At 49.9% G+C, this 17,004-nt stretch overlaps 1 protein-coding gene across 2 annotated transcripts in view; it reads right to left on the bottom strand.

Moving 5' to 3' along the window:
- The window catches only part of ASTN2 (astrotactin 2), a 912,541-nt gene that overhangs the window by 240,579 nt on the left and 654,958 nt on the right, over positions 1–17,004 (bottom strand). For both annotated transcript variants that reach the window (XM_060013324.1, XM_060013323.1), the window contains exons 14-15: positions 5,017–5,141; positions 1,718–1,822 (exon numbers count right to left, since the gene is read on the bottom strand). In XM_060013324.1, the coding sequence (XP_059869307.1) occupies positions 1,718–1,822; positions 5,017–5,141 (230 nt within the window). The remainder of the gene's footprint in view (positions 1–1,717; positions 1,823–5,016; positions 5,142–17,004) is intronic.

The raw sequence follows: 17,004 nt of genomic DNA, 5'->3' as shown, positions 1-17,004 counted from the left end.
AACAGCTGATTCTGTGCCACATCAAAGTAGAATGTAAAAGAGCAAGCTCTTCTTCCACATGAAAAATGCGCTCCAATGTGCGAACATTTGATTTACAAGGGAGTTCTCGGGAGCGTCCTTATTGATTAATTAACGTAGATACACCTTTGTAGTTCTAACAGGAACACGGCAGTGTTATTCACAAGCGCAGGTGTAAAGGTGTGGGTGGTGGTAAAAACAGAAACAGGGCTCAAAGAATGGGTCCTTGATTAGAACAACCCCTCCCCATCAACCTGTTCACCCATGCAGCTGGGTAATTAATGCAGCAGAGTTAATAATGAGATGGTTTCTGTTAAGTAGTAAATAACACCATGGAGATGCCCTGTGGCTCTTTATCCAGGCAGACAACACTGCCTTCAAATCCCTGCCTTGCTCCTGTTCTGCCACTTACTAGCTGTGTGACCTTGGGCAAGTTACTTAACCTCTCTGACCCTCAGTTTCCTTATCTGAAAAAAAAAAGTGATAAAGAATGCCTTCCCCTGGAGACTGATGTAAGCCCTAAGATATGAAACATTATAAAGCGCTTGGGTGATGCCAGCCATAATTACTATTTATACTTCCCCATACCCAGGCTAAAAGAGTTCCATGTTGTTCACGAACGAAGCGATATTGAAAGAGAAAAGAGGAGAAAAGAGCTCGCCCACCATGTCAAGATACTTGGACAATAACCCAGTGGCAGTGTTATGAGTAAGAGTCAGGGTAGAAAACCCAAGGCCAGGCCCCATCTTTTCAGTTTTCATTTCCTTACTTTTCAGTTTTCGTTTATCTTTTATTCCTTCATCAAAACGGAGCACCAGTAATGTGCAGGAATGTAAGGTACAGGGATAAATAAGACCCAAGCCCTACCCACAGTTGTCAGGTTAGTGGGGGAGACAGACAGGATTCTGATGTGAATCAAGCACTTGTTAGTGCTTTAATATAGGCAGTTGAGAACAGGGAGTTCCTTGAATTATTCCAAAGGGTAGAGATAATGGGGGAGGCATCTCCGCGTATCGCAGGATGTGCGAGGAGATCCAGGCGGAGGAAACAGCGTGCGCAAAGTCACAGAGACAAGAAAGAAAATGTCCCATTTTGAGAACAACAAACTGTCCCTATCAGCTGAAGCACAGGGTTCATGTGGACAAAGTGTGAGCAGCGTGTGTGTGCGTGCGTGCGTGCGTGCGTGTGTGTTTGTGTGTGTGTGTGTTGGTGGGGGGAGGGGAGCAGGGACTGCATTACTGCTGAGTAGGAAATGGGCAGGAAAAGAAATCAGCCAGGAGAACCCAGAGGAATCAGTGCCTGAAAGAGCTCATACAATTCACACACCTGAAGTGCTTTGAGAATGTAAGTGTGACCTAGATTATCATCTGCCCCTCTCTCCTATTCATCCCCCACACCCTGCTCAGACACCCCTTCCTCCAGGAGCCTCTCTGACTCCCCAGAATGGACAGCGGCCCCATGACTGCATTGACCTGCTGCAGTGTGTGGACACCACTGTCCTGCCTGCTTGTCCATCTGCCCTCCCTGTGAGATTGTTGATGGCGGGGGGGGGGGGGGGGGCGGTGGTAGGTGGGTGGGGGGGGGCGGTGGTAGGTGGGTGGGGCGTGGCCTCATTCCCTCAGCATCTCCAGGGCCAGCATCCTTGGCGGACCTGAGCTGAACCACGCTACGCCCCCTGGCTGCGGGCGGCAGTCCTCACCTGCCGAGAGGGTGATGGTGCTGAGCTTCACGCGGTACAGGTTGCTGCGGACCCGCCACTGCTGCACCATGGGGTAACCCATGGCCTCATCATACCTGACGTCTCCTGGGGAGGGAAGAAGAAGCTCGTGTGAGCCCAGCACGTAGAGGCCTCCCCCTACAAACCCACCCTGCGGCCCTGGGCTCTGGGCGACAGCCACCTCTTCTAAGTGGACAGAGGCTCGGCCCTAGGGTGAGGGCTCTCCCTGGGGTTGGCAGTTTTATCTGGACTCCACCTCCAGGCCTCTTCCTTCCTGGCCTCTGACCTCAGCCCCAACCCCGCCTTTTCTCTCTGCTCTACAGCTCACATGGCCCCCTTCACCCTACAAGCAAGAATGGGTTTACGGTTCCACTAACTCTGGTGGCGATTTGCCATGGGGTGCTAGATAGCACGGTGCCTCAGTTTCCCCATCTGATACCATGGCTACCTGGGCTGATCTTATTTCACAAGCGTATTGTGAGACTCAAATAAATTAATAGCAGTGGAAGTCCTTTGGTAATCTTGAAATGTCCTACGTGTGGACTGGGGGCCAGAGAACCACAGCCCATTCATCACATACGGCCTAAGACTACTTTTGCACGATGACAGCAGAGTTGAGCAGTTGTGACAGAGACCATGTGCAAAACCTGACACATTTGCTATCTGACGATTTATGTTTGTTCACCCTCTACAGGCTGTCTGTTTCCTAACATGGAAACATAAGATGTCCTTTGGTAGCTCATAAAATACCTGTGCGTACGCATAAAAGGTTACCATTTCAAACAAGACCAAGAAACGCTGGCTAAACAAAGTTAAAAAAGATTAAAACAAAAAAAGCTGTATAATTTCTCAGCACCTTGAATAAATTAATATGCATTTTAAAGGTACGTGAAGATAGTGCATAACGTTTTGCAAACATTTTTGACCAAGAAGCCCCGTTTTTAGGTTTCACTGGAACTCATGTTTCATAGAATGCATCGTGTGAAACACAAGTGTAGACAAAACATAAACAAAGAAAAAAAAACACAACAAAATGTTAGCAAGTGGTTAACTCAGTGTGGCGGATGTGTGAAAGATCCTTGTTTTCCGATTTCTATTCATCTCCATTTTCTAAATTTTGTGCTCTAAGCACTGCAGACTCTCTTTTTTATAATCAGGAAAAAATACGTGAAAAAGAAATGCTAGTCACATCAGCAGTTACTGTTACTCTTGTGTATCCTCTGCAAATGGCAGGCACATTTTCTGTCCTTTTCTCTTGTCCCCTGGTGAGGAGGCACTTAAAGAGATATTTGATACCAAGATGCAAATGAGAATCTCACTGGAACAAATGATTTCTTCCTGGACATTACTGCAGTATAAAAGTTGTCCATTACTATCAACTTATTTTTCCCCCCTTAGCCCCAGGAATAATATAATTTCTTAGAGGCTTTCTTTTCATTTTAAAGTAAAATATTCATGATCCCCAAAGATATGTCCACTGGAGGGAGGTTGTTTTGTTACAAATACGTCCTCTCTGTTTATCTGCTCTGCCTGTCCTTTCCTTCCTCTGCAGACACCGGGGAGAGAAGGAGAGAGGGTGGGAGAGGAGGAGAGGGCCGTGTTTTGAGTCAGGGCAAAGAAAACAGTCTGTACAGGAAGACTAGACACCAGCACCCAGGCAGCCTCTGCCCCGTCTATGACTGCTTGCCCTAATTCTGAGCAGGCTTGGAGGGGCCGTCCCCAATAGAGGGAGGCAGATATTCTGATGCAGACTGCTGATGCAGCTTAGGCACTTGGTGGAATGGTGTCCAAAAGGAAACAAAACAAAGCAAAACAACGCTGCTGCCTCTTTTGATTATCAAGAAATTTACCAAACCATCTTCCCTGCCCCTCACCCCATCCCTGGGCCACCCCCATAAGTGATCATCACTCCATCCCTCACTTTCCCCACCCCTGGTCCCTCCTGGATTCCAGCTTGAAATATAAGCCCCTTCAGTGAAATGTCAGCTCCTTGAGGTCAAGGCCATGGTCTATATTATTCCCACTCCTGCAGAGACAGAACAGAGCCTGACATATAGTAGGCTCTCAATAAATACCTATTTACTGACTCACTCACTTCCTTGCATACTATTCCTGACCAAAAACCCATCCCTGGTCCTACTCAATCTCTGACCCCCATCTTACCTGACTCTATCCTAGATCCCCACCAAAGGATTAGGGGTAAAATGAAGCCCCGGGATTGGGGGGGAGGGTATTTTTTCTGGTAAGTAAAAAAAAAAAACAAAAAATAATAACCCTTAAAATATAACAGTTCCTTTATGAGGACACCTCCAAGGATCCCCAAATCAAAACAAATAATCCTAAGAGTTTGTACCACTAACGCAGAACCACAATGTACTGTATCACAAAAGCAGAGCCAGGGTCCTTACATCTTGGGAAAGTCCCCCAAAAGGGCAAGAGAGGAACTGGGAGAAGATGAGGTGGAACAGATGGGCATCCCGCAGTGGGACAGAAAATACAAGCCTCAGGAGAGCCTGCAAAAGAGGCCTTCTCAGTAGGGAAGACACGGAGCTTGGGGGTTGGGGGACGGACTGCAGAGTGGAGTGAAAAGGGCAGAAGACCTGGAGCCATGGCACCCGGTTCTAGTCCTGGCGGATTTACTGTGTGACCTTGATCAGTCCCTTCACCTCTCTGAGTCTAGATTCCTCACCTATAACACGAGAGGAATGATACCCAACCCCCAGGATGGCCCAGTGCCCACATTCAAAAACAGCTTGTGTAACTGAGATGCTGTCAACTGAGAGAGGCTCCTGGTTGGGGTGGGGATGGGGGAGGTCCACTTATTTTATTTTAAAATGACTTAAAAATGAACTGCATGATCTCACTTTTATGTGGAATTGAAAAACGTTGGACTCATAAAAGCAGAGAGTAGGATGGCTGGAGGCAGGAAAAATGAGGAGATGTTGGGTAAAGGGTACAGAGGTCCAGTTACACCAGATGAGTGCGGTTTTGGGGTCTAGCATGCAGCCCGGTGACTGTAGTTAATAATACTGCACTGTGTACTTGAAGTTTGCTAAGAGAGTAAATCCAGCCTCAGCTCAGAGCTTGGAGTCTCGGGGAAGCCCCCAGCTCTGCACAGTCCATGAGTCCAAGAAATGGTAGGTAGGTCCCTTTCCCATCCCATCCCTCACAAACACAGAGGATTGGCAGGGCCCATCCTGGATGTGCTGAGAGCTGAGATGGACTGGAGAGCAGGTGTGTGGTCAGGGAGGCTGGGGAGGGGTCCAGCATGTGTGTCTTACCGGTGAGCAGCTGGAGGTCTGGGAGGGGCTCGGAGAGGACCCCCCGGCACTGCTCCTCCACCGGCAGCGGGATCACTGACAGCCCGTCGGCCAGCTGAGGAAAGTCCTTGATGAAGTTGTTTTCCCTGTGGAGAGGAGCAGAGAGGCTGCCAGATGGAGGAAGCGGAGGCTGCAGGTGCTGCTGGGAAGGAGGGCAGGGAGCTCGTAGTCACAGAAGAGACTGACTCGTGAGCCTGTGGACGGCCTTGGTGGGATGCCTCTGGCTCCCTGAGTCCCAGCCCCGGGGCCATGGTGCTAAGGATGGGTTCCAGAATCCGGCAGGCTGGGGCTTCAGTCCTGGCCCACCACTTACTAGCTGCGTGATCTTGAGCAAGTTCCTGGTCCACTCAGAACCTCAGTTTCCTTTTCTATGAAAGTCAGATCTCAGGGTAGTTTTAAACACTTAATGGGAGAAAGCTGCCAACTGCCTAAGACACAGTCTGATATTCTATAAACTGTCTCTTTGGCTGCTAAATGTCCCTTTACATAAGCGGTGACAACGGTGAGCCAGGATGCAAGGGAACTGAGGAGAGTGTGGAGTGCTTGAAGAAAGAGCGGGTGAGACTGAGCTGGAGAAAGGGAGGCTTGAAAGAATGGGTGTTGGAGTGCTAAAGTGGAAGGATCCTAAGAGACCCTTTGGATCTAACTCCTCCTTTTAGAGATGGGGAAACTGAGGCCGGGAGAAGGGGAGCAAATTTCTCACAGACAACCAACGGGTTAGACTCAAAACCAGATCTCCCCACTCCTAGGCTAGTGCTCTTTCTTGCCCTAAATTCTTCAGGTACCTCTGTCGCTTCTCTGCAGGGCCACTCCAGGAAACAGAAGACAAGCCTCGGGGTGCCCTCGGGGCACTGAACCCTGAACAAAGGTAGTCTTAAGGTGTGGGGGATGAGGTGATAGTGCATTGCAGGGAGGCAGGCTTCCATCTTTCAGACAACAGACCTGCCTAAGAATGGAACAGCCTGCCACTGCGAGGTGGTGAGCTTGCCGTAGCTGGGAGTATGCAAGTAGGGAACTTGATAGCCACTTGGCATGGACGGTATCCAGGGCATTTCTGTATTCAGATCTGACTTTTGAGGTCCCTTCTTACTCAGAAATCCTCAGAGTTAGAGACACTAACTACGATCTGGAGAGGAGGAGGGGGAATTGAAGAACAAAGGGAAGGGGAGGTTTATCGCTTCATTTTGCCACCTGGAATGGGCAACCTTGAAATGAAAATCAGAAAGAGGCAAACAAAAATCTGTGATGCCAAAGCAATGCCTTTGAAGCCTGGATCTCGGGCAGTTCAAAGGCAGCCAAGCAAGCATTGTGACCTGGGTCACCTTCCTTTCTGTACTGCACGTCCCCATGCACTCCACCCCAGGCACCTTCAAAGCTCACCCTCTAGTCATTCATTTAGTGAACACCTTCTCGGTGTCTGACCCCTGAGCAGGTCAGCATCCAGGGGAGGACCCATTGCCTCCATCTTCAACATCACCAGCATCTTCGTCATCATCATCAGTGTCATCTTTGACAATTCCTGATTGAATCCTTAATTTGCTAGGATCTCGCTAAGCACTTTGCATCTATTTAATCATTTAGTCTTCACAGTGACCCACAAGATAGTTATCATTATCTTCATTTTACACGAAAGGAAAAATGAGGTTCAGAGTTAAGAGGTGGTAAATTTGGGATTGGAACCTGGTCTCTCTGACTGCACCTCTGGTGAGGTAAGCGGCTGGGCCTTGGACTGTCTGCTGGGCACGCATGCGCACGACGTTGAGTTTCTAGGCCCACACTTGTACAGTTAAGCACGCTGTTGTATGCAGCATGGCTGTGCCCGTGTTTGTCTGCAGAGCCGTACCTGCTTATGTCTACACGTGTGCCTGTTGTCGTGGGTTCCACCTGTGTTTGTGGCTGGCCTTTGATTTGTCTGCAGACTTGGACGTGTGGGTCAGCCACGTGAATAGAAAAAGAGAACCTGCCAGGGGTCATGGAGGTGCCCCCAGGTAGCATGTAACTCCCACCAGGGCCTAAGGAACTAAGTTTCTTCCTGTCCCCCTCATGAGGTGGCCTCTTGTGATACAGACCTTCCCTTAGACATACAATGAGGTGGAGACTGTCCCCCTTCCCTAGTCATTCAACTAACATGCGCTGAGCACACACTCGGGGTGGAACCCTGAGCTAGGTACTCAGGATCCAGAGATAGACTGGCTTCTCCCTTTGTCCTTTAGATCTTCCCAGCTGGGTGGGGGAGACAATGGATCAGCCACACAGAACAGTCAGTAGGGCCAGCTATCAGGGATCTGGATGGGCTGGAGGCTTTTGGCTAAAGGTCTCTTCCCCACGAGACCCAAGCACTTGTTTTATGAATAGGAGAGGGCAAGACTGAGATGGCTCTGAAGATTGAGTTCCTGATCTACCCACACTGCATCCTAGCTGTGAAACCTGGAGCAAACCACTCAAACCTCAGTTTTCTCATCTGTAAAATGGGGATCCTAAGCGCTCTTCAGCCTGCCTTAGTGAAATCACAATAACAATGATGGCAAAAACTGCTGAGTACCTCCTATGCACCAGGCGACGTTCCAAGTACTTTACATTAGTTCTCACCCAACCATATGGATTAAGTGCCCTTAAGACCCCTAGTTGGGAGGTGGAAAAGCACAAGCACAAAGCAGTTATGTAACTACTTAAAACCGCACAGCCGGCAAGCGGGAGATCTCAGGTGGTCTGGCCCCAAAGCCCACACTCCACATCACTGCACAGGTGCGGGGCACTGAAGACGCTGCCTGTGACAGTCACAGGCTGTCAAAGCTGGAAGAGCTGTAGCACCCCGGGGTGCACTGAGCCCAGACAGGCTGCAGCCTAAAGAAGGGGTCTGTTACTCATTGTAATTTGACCGCATACGAGGGGCTCTGCTCTCCAGGTGACTTCACGACCCTCACTCCCATGTTGTGAGATGAGTGCGATTACACCCCCGCTTGACTGATGGGGAAATGGAGGCTCTGAGACGTGAACTGACCTCCCTGGACTTACACACCAAGTGCATTTGGGAAGAGGGATCTGAAGGCAAGCTCGTCACTTTTCACTTTACCACCCAGGGTCACGACTTCACATCTCTGGCTATGCGTTTATAATCGCAGAGGAGGGGGACAGGGACACCCTCGCCAGCCCCACGTTCCTCTCCTCTAATCCTTCTGCCTTCTATTTAAGCTGGGCTTGACTCTGGGCAAATCTGACCTCAATCTGACCTCAGGGAGTGGCAGCACAGTGGCCGCCCTCAGGAGGGCAGGGGGCCAGCGCACACTCCCCTTCTCGGAGGAAGGTTTTCGCAGGACGCAGGGAGGGTCTCAAGGAAGAGCGTGAGAAGGTGGGAGACCATGGAAGGGTGGGAGTTCACAGGCCAGTGCGGAGAGCGGGGAGGGAGGGAGGCAGGGGTGGAGCAGGGAATGACAAGACAGCTGCAGCAAAGACCAAGGACCAATGATGGCCCCTCAGGACTGGGCCCCTTCGTGGCTGCCTGGGCGATGGCCACAAGTCCTGCATGGCCTCTGCCAGCAGAGGGCGCCCAGGGCCTTTGCATTAGTCAGCTCTCCCGGGAGGCAAAACAGGATGGGAAGAGCAGAGCTGGGAAGGTGCCACTGGGCCGAGAACCTCAGGCAGAACCCAGACAGCAACTTCAGAATCCACCCACCTGGGGGAGGTGATGGGGGGGATGGCAGGGTGCTGGCTGAAACTCAGTTGGCTCGAAAACAAATCCAGATTCTCAGAGCTCGTGTGTACGTGGGTGTGTGTGTAGTATAAACTACCAGGCAACTAACGAATCCTAATAAGAGGCAGATAGGAAGAAGAGTAAGTAATATTTGTTTATTGATCCTATTTGTCGATCATCAGCTATGTCCAAGGTAGTGTGTGTCAAGATACATGTGAATGTGTATGCCATTTTCACCACGTGAGAATTCTATAACTACTATTATTATTCCCATTTTACAGATGAAGACATGGATCCTCAGAGAGGTTAAGGAACTTGTCCAACTGAGGTCCACAGTTAGGAAGTGGTAATGGGGCTCCTAGCTGAGAACCTGGTACTCAGTAAGGACACATTCACTGGATCAATCCAGAGCCCGTGCTCCTGATCACCGGGATAACCTGAGACCAGGCCAGGGAGGGGTGTGCTTCCGAGCCCAGGGATACCACTGTACATGCATATCTGTGTGTGTGCGGGTCTGCATAAGTTGTGTCTCTAACGGCGACAGGGCTACTGTTTCTTTGGACAAACATCTCCCCCCCGCAAATATCCATGAAAACAGTTCAATCTCAATTGACATTATATGGAAACAATTCATAAGATTTTTAAAGTAGCAGATCCTGGGTTCCGGGGACTCAGGAGAACTCTGGGAGTGGGAGGTCTCTTTCATTCCACAAATGTGTTTCGGGGTCTCCCATGCACGCTAGGGGTACGGCAGTGGGAATTCAGAGGAGGTGCCTGGTGGAGAACGCAGGCACTGTGTGAAGGTCTCAAGGCCTCCACCATCTAGCCCCTGCCTACTCCTTCTGCCTTGTTTCACGAACCAGTGCCCCTGCCCGCGGTCCAGCTGCACTGATTGGCCCTAAGTTCCTCTGATGGGGCATACTCACTTCCTACAAAGGATTTGCCCTCTCTGGAAAGCTCTTGGCCCCCAGCTCCCTGCAGCAGGCCAACTCCTACTTGTCACTCAGACCACACATTATTCCTCTGCCCTTCAGAAAGCTTCCCAAGGTCAGTTCTCCTGTTACACCCTCTCATAGCATCTTGCTCTTTTCTTCTAGGAAGAGCGTCATAGTTCCTAACCCAGATGTGCTCTTCGGGACCTTGATGGATATCTACTCTCCCACTAGACTGTGAGCTCCACGGGGGCCAAGACGATGCCTGTCCCATTTGCTGCCGCCTTCCCCAGGGCCGAGCCCAGTGTCAACTGCATACAAAGTAGATGCTCAATGAACGTTTGTTGCGGAAGCAAAGGAAGGAAACCCAGAGACAAAAGTAATGTGTGTATGACCTGTGTGGGGTCCTTTCTGATGTTTTGTTACAGGGTACCCAAATGCTTTAGTTTCCAAGGGATATTGGGGATTTTAGTCTAAAATGCCAGCCTTTCCATAAGAAGCTTCAAAACCCTACTTTTTCTTCCTCTAAATTCCTAACATGCAGACACCCTGGCTCCCATGGAGCTCAGACAGGGGCCAGGGCCACAGAGCTAGCGGGCACCAGATGGGAAAAAGTGATCTCACTCAGCAGAGGCTGGCCGGAACTCCCACTCTTGGTGAGCACGTGAACACACGTGTGCATTCACATCGGGGAGGTGCAGAGGATGGGGTGGGGGGTGAGGAAGGCTAGGAGGAAACAGGAGGACCAGTCGAAAAACCACCCCTTCCAAGAAACCATGTCAGTTTTCCCCACTTGGAATAAATCTTTCTTGTCACTTCTCTCTCACGCCTCTTGTTTGTGAGTAAATTCCAGCAGTTACCTTGGGATCTGGTGGTGGAAAGGGCATGGGCTCAGACATCATACAGACATGGATCCAGACTCTGGCTGTGTGACCTTGGAGAGGTCACTTACACTTTACTCAGCCTTCCTAATGTCATCTGTAAAATGGGAGTAATGAGTTGAACTTCAAGGGTTGAGGAAGAGGCTTCATATAGAGTTAGCTTTTTTTTTCTCTGGCCACACCACACGGCGTGCAGGACCTTAGTTCCCCGACCAGGGACTGAACACGGGCCCTCAGCAGTGAAGTGCGGAGTCGCAACCGCTGGACCACCAGGGAACTGCCCCCTAGTTATCTTTAGTGCTAGTTCCTTTTCCTAAACCCCATACCAGATCCTGGATTCCTTTGAGAGCCTCAGAGAGCCCAGCCTGGGGCCGCCTACAGCACAAGCCCCCCAAGATTCTGTTCATTTGTGTACAGAGTAGGGGCAGGCTTCTTCACCTCCCATGCCCCCTGCATATGACCTCCAAGCGACACAAACCTATAGGGAGCCTTTCCCCGGAGCAAGTCCCTTGCGTAGCTTCCCTGTCATCAGCCATGCTGGCAGGAACTTGTCGACAAGCGAGGGAAGCTGGGCTCCTTGGCCATCCTGGCTGCCCCGACCCTTCCCAAGGTTCTCCCTCCCGCCTGTCCCCATTCAAGAATACGTGTGAGTGTTTTGGATACACTAATACACAGCCACCAGCATGCAAGAGCCGATCACCCCTCAGTTCTGGGGAAATTAGCATTTAAATGGAGGTATTTCAGAGAAGTAAATCATCCCAGAGCCAGTCAGCACTGTCTGCAGTCTTTCCTTAGTCAAGGGAAGACTATAGGAGTCTTGGCCTGCGCGCTGTTGAGTCTGCAGGGACGGGGCCACTCTCCCTGGCTCTCCCTAGGCTGCCTGCAGCCTCCTGAAACAGTGCCAAGAAAAAAGCCCAATACTAATGAGGACACCTCCCCTGGTTTGAACCATGACCCATCCTTCGCCTCCAGCTAAACTAAGCCTTTCTGCCACGTGAGAGGCAACTTTGACTGGGATGTGGTTTCCTCTGTGATCAAGGAGTTGGGTCCCTGCTCTCATCTCGACTCTGTCAGTGCCTTTCTGGGTGGTTTTGGAAAGCCACTCCCTACCTCTGGAACCGGGAGGGGGGGGCGGCTGGTACAAAATCTTTGTTTCTCTGAAGCGCAGACTGAGACGCACTGGGCTAGATTTTGTAGCCATGCCGTAGGTGCTGGAGTCATGGGGTCTCGTGGTGAGTAACCACGCCCGCCCCAAGCCCTGCCCTTCTTGGGTACAGTTAGAAACTCTGTTTCTAACTCTGTTCTCATGTGATTTGCTTCTTAATTAGGAGTCTTCATGCAAGTTTTTTGTTCAAGCACCCTGAATTTAGTCATTCTTTCATTCAACCTTTCATTTCATTCATTCAACAAATTTTCACTACTGTGTCCCAGGCATTGGGAAAACAATAAGATAGACATTCCTCATTCTCAAGGTGCTCACAGCCTAGCGTAAGACACATGTTATAAATTGTGTGAAAATGTGTGCAAGGTGGATGATGGTGCTGAAAATGTTAAAATGAAGCCTTTTTCATTCCCTGTGAGTCATATTGGTCTAAATCAAAGGCATTTGTCCTTAGATAGAAGAGCACATACCTTCTGGAAGAGAAAGGGAGCCGTCACTCAGCTTTGGGCTAGATCTCAAAGCTGGCTTTGTAGTGACTTGAGCTAGACAATAGTTTTGAAAGCCAACCTGTGCTGGGAGTGAAGGTCCCTTATACATCAAAGGCAGGCCTGGCCAACCCAGATCATAATATCTTATTTTAATGTACAGTTGGTACAGGCTATGACCTCAGGGGAGTTCCCACAGGACAGAAAAAGGAAGGTGAAAACTCTTTTTTTCTGCCACTAGTTCTGGGAGGAATTGCCCAGAAGACCAAGAGGCCAAGAGTTCAGGCTTGAGAGTCACCAACCCTCTTTCTGGGCTTCTTGGAAGTCAACATCCCGTCCTTACTCACCCCAGCCTTGAGGGAGGTACCAACAAATGTTTAAATACCAACAAGGATTTGGGGAAAATCCAAGGGGGATGGGGGCGAGCAGGAACGACGGGCTTTGCTTCCCTAGATCAGGGTATAATCTGGGGGGGGCGGTTGTGAGCCCCTTTCTCTGAAAAGCCAACAGAAGGTCCCATGAGAGGGTATCAGTAGGTGAGCAAGAGGCCAGCAGAAGTCGGCCCCCCACGTCCTGCACCTGCAGGGTAGAGAGAATAAAGATGACAAGACTTCTTGGCAGAAGCTTCCTGTTCCCAAGGAAGCGGGGATGGGGAAGGAGGCCTGAGATTAGAACCAGGGTCCCACAGAGGGTGGGGACTTTGTGACTGTGGACTTGGGAGTGGATGCCAATATGTAGCCCCTCTTAAAAGAAATGCCCAAGACCATCCATATCACAATGGAAGCCAGTGCAAGGGCTGAGAGCCAAGCTCACACAGGAAATCACACAGTGAACGCCAGCAAGGATCCAGTAGACCACATTCTTCCCAGCCCCCATCTGCACCCTGAGGCCAAGCAGAGGTCGGGGAGACTGCCTGGTAAGGGAAAGACAGGGTTGGCTGTTGAGGAGTTCACCTTTGAACAGACTAAACAGTTACCCTGAAGAGTATGTTCTGTATCCTTAACTGGCAAGTTGAACTACTTTTTTTTGCTATCAGTGGAATGAAAACTTGAGGGAAATATTATATCGGCTGTAGAAAATTAAGAAGACTATAGTGTTTTGCATAACTGAGTTGCAGTGAAAAAAACGTTTGAACCCTTAACTATTTAAAGACACGGTTATAGGTTAATGTCGTAGTTTAAGATTCATAGAGGAGGTTCAGAGACCCAGGGAGGGGCACTTAACACAGACTGGGGAGGTCAGGAGGGCTCGCTGGAGGAGGTGAGTCTTGCCCGATTGGGAGGGGTCATCCAGGGAGAGAGTGAGGAAGGGAGGCGGGGGTGAGGTCCAGGCAGAAGTAATAGCATGTGCCAAGTCCAAAGGGGTGTGTGTGTGTGTGTGTGTGTGTGTGTGTGTGTGTGCGCACGCGCGCATCTGCTACATGATGCTGAGGAATGTGCGCTTTATTCTGAGGGCAAAGAGACCCATTATAGGTTTTAAGCAAGACAGTGATGCCATCTGATTGGAGCTTTAGAAAGAAGGCCTGGATGCAGGGTGGAGGATGGGCTGGGAAAGGAACAAGGCTGGGGTGAGGGAGGCCAGGTATGAGGTTTTGCAGCGACCCAGCCAAGACATCATGGAGTAGCTGGATGGCAGAATACAGGTGAGAGGCACAGGTTTGAGCGAGACGCAGGAGGTAGAACCTGTTGGTCTCCATCATAACTGCATGTGGCGGGGAGTAGAAGAAGAGTCATGGGATAAGTCGGGCAGTGCTGCCAGGGATGGCTGTTCTCTGCATGTCTGTCTCCATCCCAGGCCCTGTAGGTCTCGGCTGTAGGGATCTATTCGGCTGATTCCCCTCGGATTCCAGGATCTGGTAGAGACACAGCACATAACAGCTGTCTCTTCTGGTTTAAGCCACCATCCCCTCTCCCAGGGCCTGTGGCAACAGCCTGTTAACTGCGCTCTCTCTCTGCATCCGGCCTTGCCCCTCCGACCTGTTCACCGTCCTGCGGCCAGAGTGATTTTCTAGAAGGACAGTCCTAACTCAAAGATACCACTGGCTCCGTGCATCGGTGTTCTGTTGCTACCATGACAGATCACTGCGACCTTAATGCCTTAGAACGACATAAACTTCTTATCTGAGAGCTCTGTAAGCCAGATGTCTGACATGGGTTTCTGGGCTAAAGCCAAGGTGTCAGCCGGGTTGCACACCGCCTGGCGGCTCTAGATGAGAATCCAGCTCCTGGCCTTTTTCAGCTTTCTGAGGCTGCCCACGTTCCTTGGCTCCGTCTTCAAAGCTAGCCAAGACAACTCAAATCCTTCTGGAATCACACGGCTCTGAGCTCCTCTCTTGCCTCCCTCTTCCACTTTAAGGACGCTTGGGATTACACTGGGCCCACCTGGATAATCCAGGATAATCTCTTTGTTTCAGGATCAACTATGGGCAACCTCATTTGTACCTGCACCCTTACTCTCCCTTTTCCATGTAAGATAATTTATTCCACGGATTAAAATGTGGACATATTGGGGGCCGTTATTCTGCCTACCACACTCCAGTTTTGTGGGTTTTTTTCCCAGAATTATGTCAATGGCTCTCCCTTCATTTGCGGGTTCGATGCCCCTTCCCTGAGTTTGCACACCACCCTACCCTAACATTTTCACACTGGACTTGTGGTCCTGGTCACTCGCTGTCTCTTTCACTGGACCAAGGGCACTGTAGCACAAGGACCATGTCTGTCTTATTCACTTCTATGCATCCAGCCCTGACACAGTGGCTGAAGCACACAGGGGCTTAATAAATGCTTATTCAGTGAATGAACGAATGCCTCCTAGCTGAATGGAAATGACGGGGTGCGAACAATGCGTTCAGCTGTGGGACTGCAATCTCCCTCCTGTGAGGCCTGGATCGTTGCCTCACTCGTTGCTGCCTCCCTACCCATCTTGCCCCTTCTTCCCTAGATAGCTAGTATCAAAACAGCAGGATCATTTGTAAAGCTAATAACTAGTGATTGCTTACAATGTGCTAGACATCATTCTAAGGGCTTTGCACATATCTCATTTCATACTCACAACAATCCCGAAAGGTAAGAACCTTTATTCTAATTTTTATTTTTTTTGAAGGAGAGAACAGAGGTACAAAGAGGTTAATTAAGTTCACAGAGCTAGTAAGCTGGACGTTGAACAGTCTAACTCTGTGTTCTTAAAAAACTATGCAAAAATATGCTAGGGATGTTTTGGTTTCCCCCTAAATGAAATGCTGAAACATGAAGGTTGAGTCACTGAAAATACCAGCGCTGGTTGCCATGTCCCAGGGGGATCCCCACATTAATGACAGTAACTGCCCTTTATTGAACGCATACCATGTGTTAGATGCTCTGGAGGATTTGTTTCTAACCTGCTCACTACAGACTGAACGTTTGTGTTCCCTCTAAATTCATACGTTGAAACTTAACCCCCAATGTGATGGTATTTGAAGGTGGGGCCTTTAGGAGGTACTTAGGTCATGAGGGTGGATCCCTGATGACTGAGATGAGCACCCTTATAAGAGAGGCGCCAGAGAGCTACTTGTCCCTTCTGCCATGTGAGGACATGGGGAGAGCCAGGAAGTGAGCTTCCACCAGACACTGAATCTGTCAGTGCCTTGATCTTGGACTACCCGGACTCCAGAATGGTGAGAAATAAATGCCTGCTGTTTAGCCCACCCGGTCTACAGTATTTTGTTATAGCAGCCTGAACAAACTCAAACACTTCTCAAGAACTTTGCAAAGTAGGCATTATTACCTCGATGATGAACGTGAGAAAACTGGGGTGCAGAGAGGTGAGGTCATTTTCCTAGGGTCACATACAATTGAATCAGGGCTGTCAGCTCCACCCCTCTACCCGCCTCTCCGACCATGCTCACACCTGTCTTTCTCTCTCCTGCCCTACCCTCATTCATACACAGGTGTGTATTCACACACACACACACTGAATGTGAAGCCTGGGTTACACAATGCACAAGGCTTCCCTCTCTAAATGCAAAACCGTTTCCACCAGTGGCACCAAACTCACTTTAGCATTCCAGGCATGGCTGTTACTAACTCCTGTCCTGGTAACTGCGATCCCTGAAATTGAAAGAAATTGCAGGCTAGAGAAACATTATCTTCTCCTCAGCAGCTTCGCCCTCCATCTCTCGCCTGTGTGTCAGCACCGGGATTCCTCATCCTGTCATAACACGGGGAACAAGCTGAGTTGCTGTCACTAGGTCCTCCGGAGTATCTTCCTGAACTGTCCCTCCAGTTCTCAAGAGAAGGGATCCAAGGCCCTGACAGCCGGGCATAAAACTTTAGAGCTGCGGGTGGGGAAAGTTCGACATCACTAGGTCCAACCTCTGCATTTTTCCAACCAAGTGCTATCACTATCTCTTTTTTTCATACGCTATAAATGAGATTTGAAGAGGGAAACTAGCCTTGCTCCAAATACAGCCCAGATGCAGCCGGATGAGATCCAAGCCTAAAACCTGCCCCCTCCCACAGATCTGCAGGGTGTGAGTGCAGAATCTCCTGGTCCGAGGTGGCAGCTGCCCCAGGAGGGGTGCCACTCAGCCTAGATCTCTCTCTCCACGCCCTGAGCTACAGGTTCCAGTGTATCTCCCTCCCTGAGAGGTTTAGCTGCTAATTCTATCACAGTCAAGGGCAGAAGCCAATATCCCTGAACCTTTAGAGATATTTCAAGTGCAATTAGGATCTTCATATTCTGGTATTCAGGGCCCCTCCACCCCACACCATTATTCATGTCTATCTCAAGGATCTAGCAGAACAGCAGACGTAGAGCAGGG

This window comes from Delphinus delphis, chromosome 6 (genome assembly GCF_949987515.2).
Source record: "Delphinus delphis chromosome 6, mDelDel1.2, whole genome shotgun sequence".
In the NCBI taxonomy this organism is placed as follows: Eukaryota; Metazoa; Chordata; class Mammalia; order Artiodactyla; family Delphinidae; genus Delphinus; species Delphinus delphis.
The sequence above is the reverse complement of the archived record's forward strand: the minus strand, read 5'-3'. Positions and strand labels throughout refer to the sequence as shown.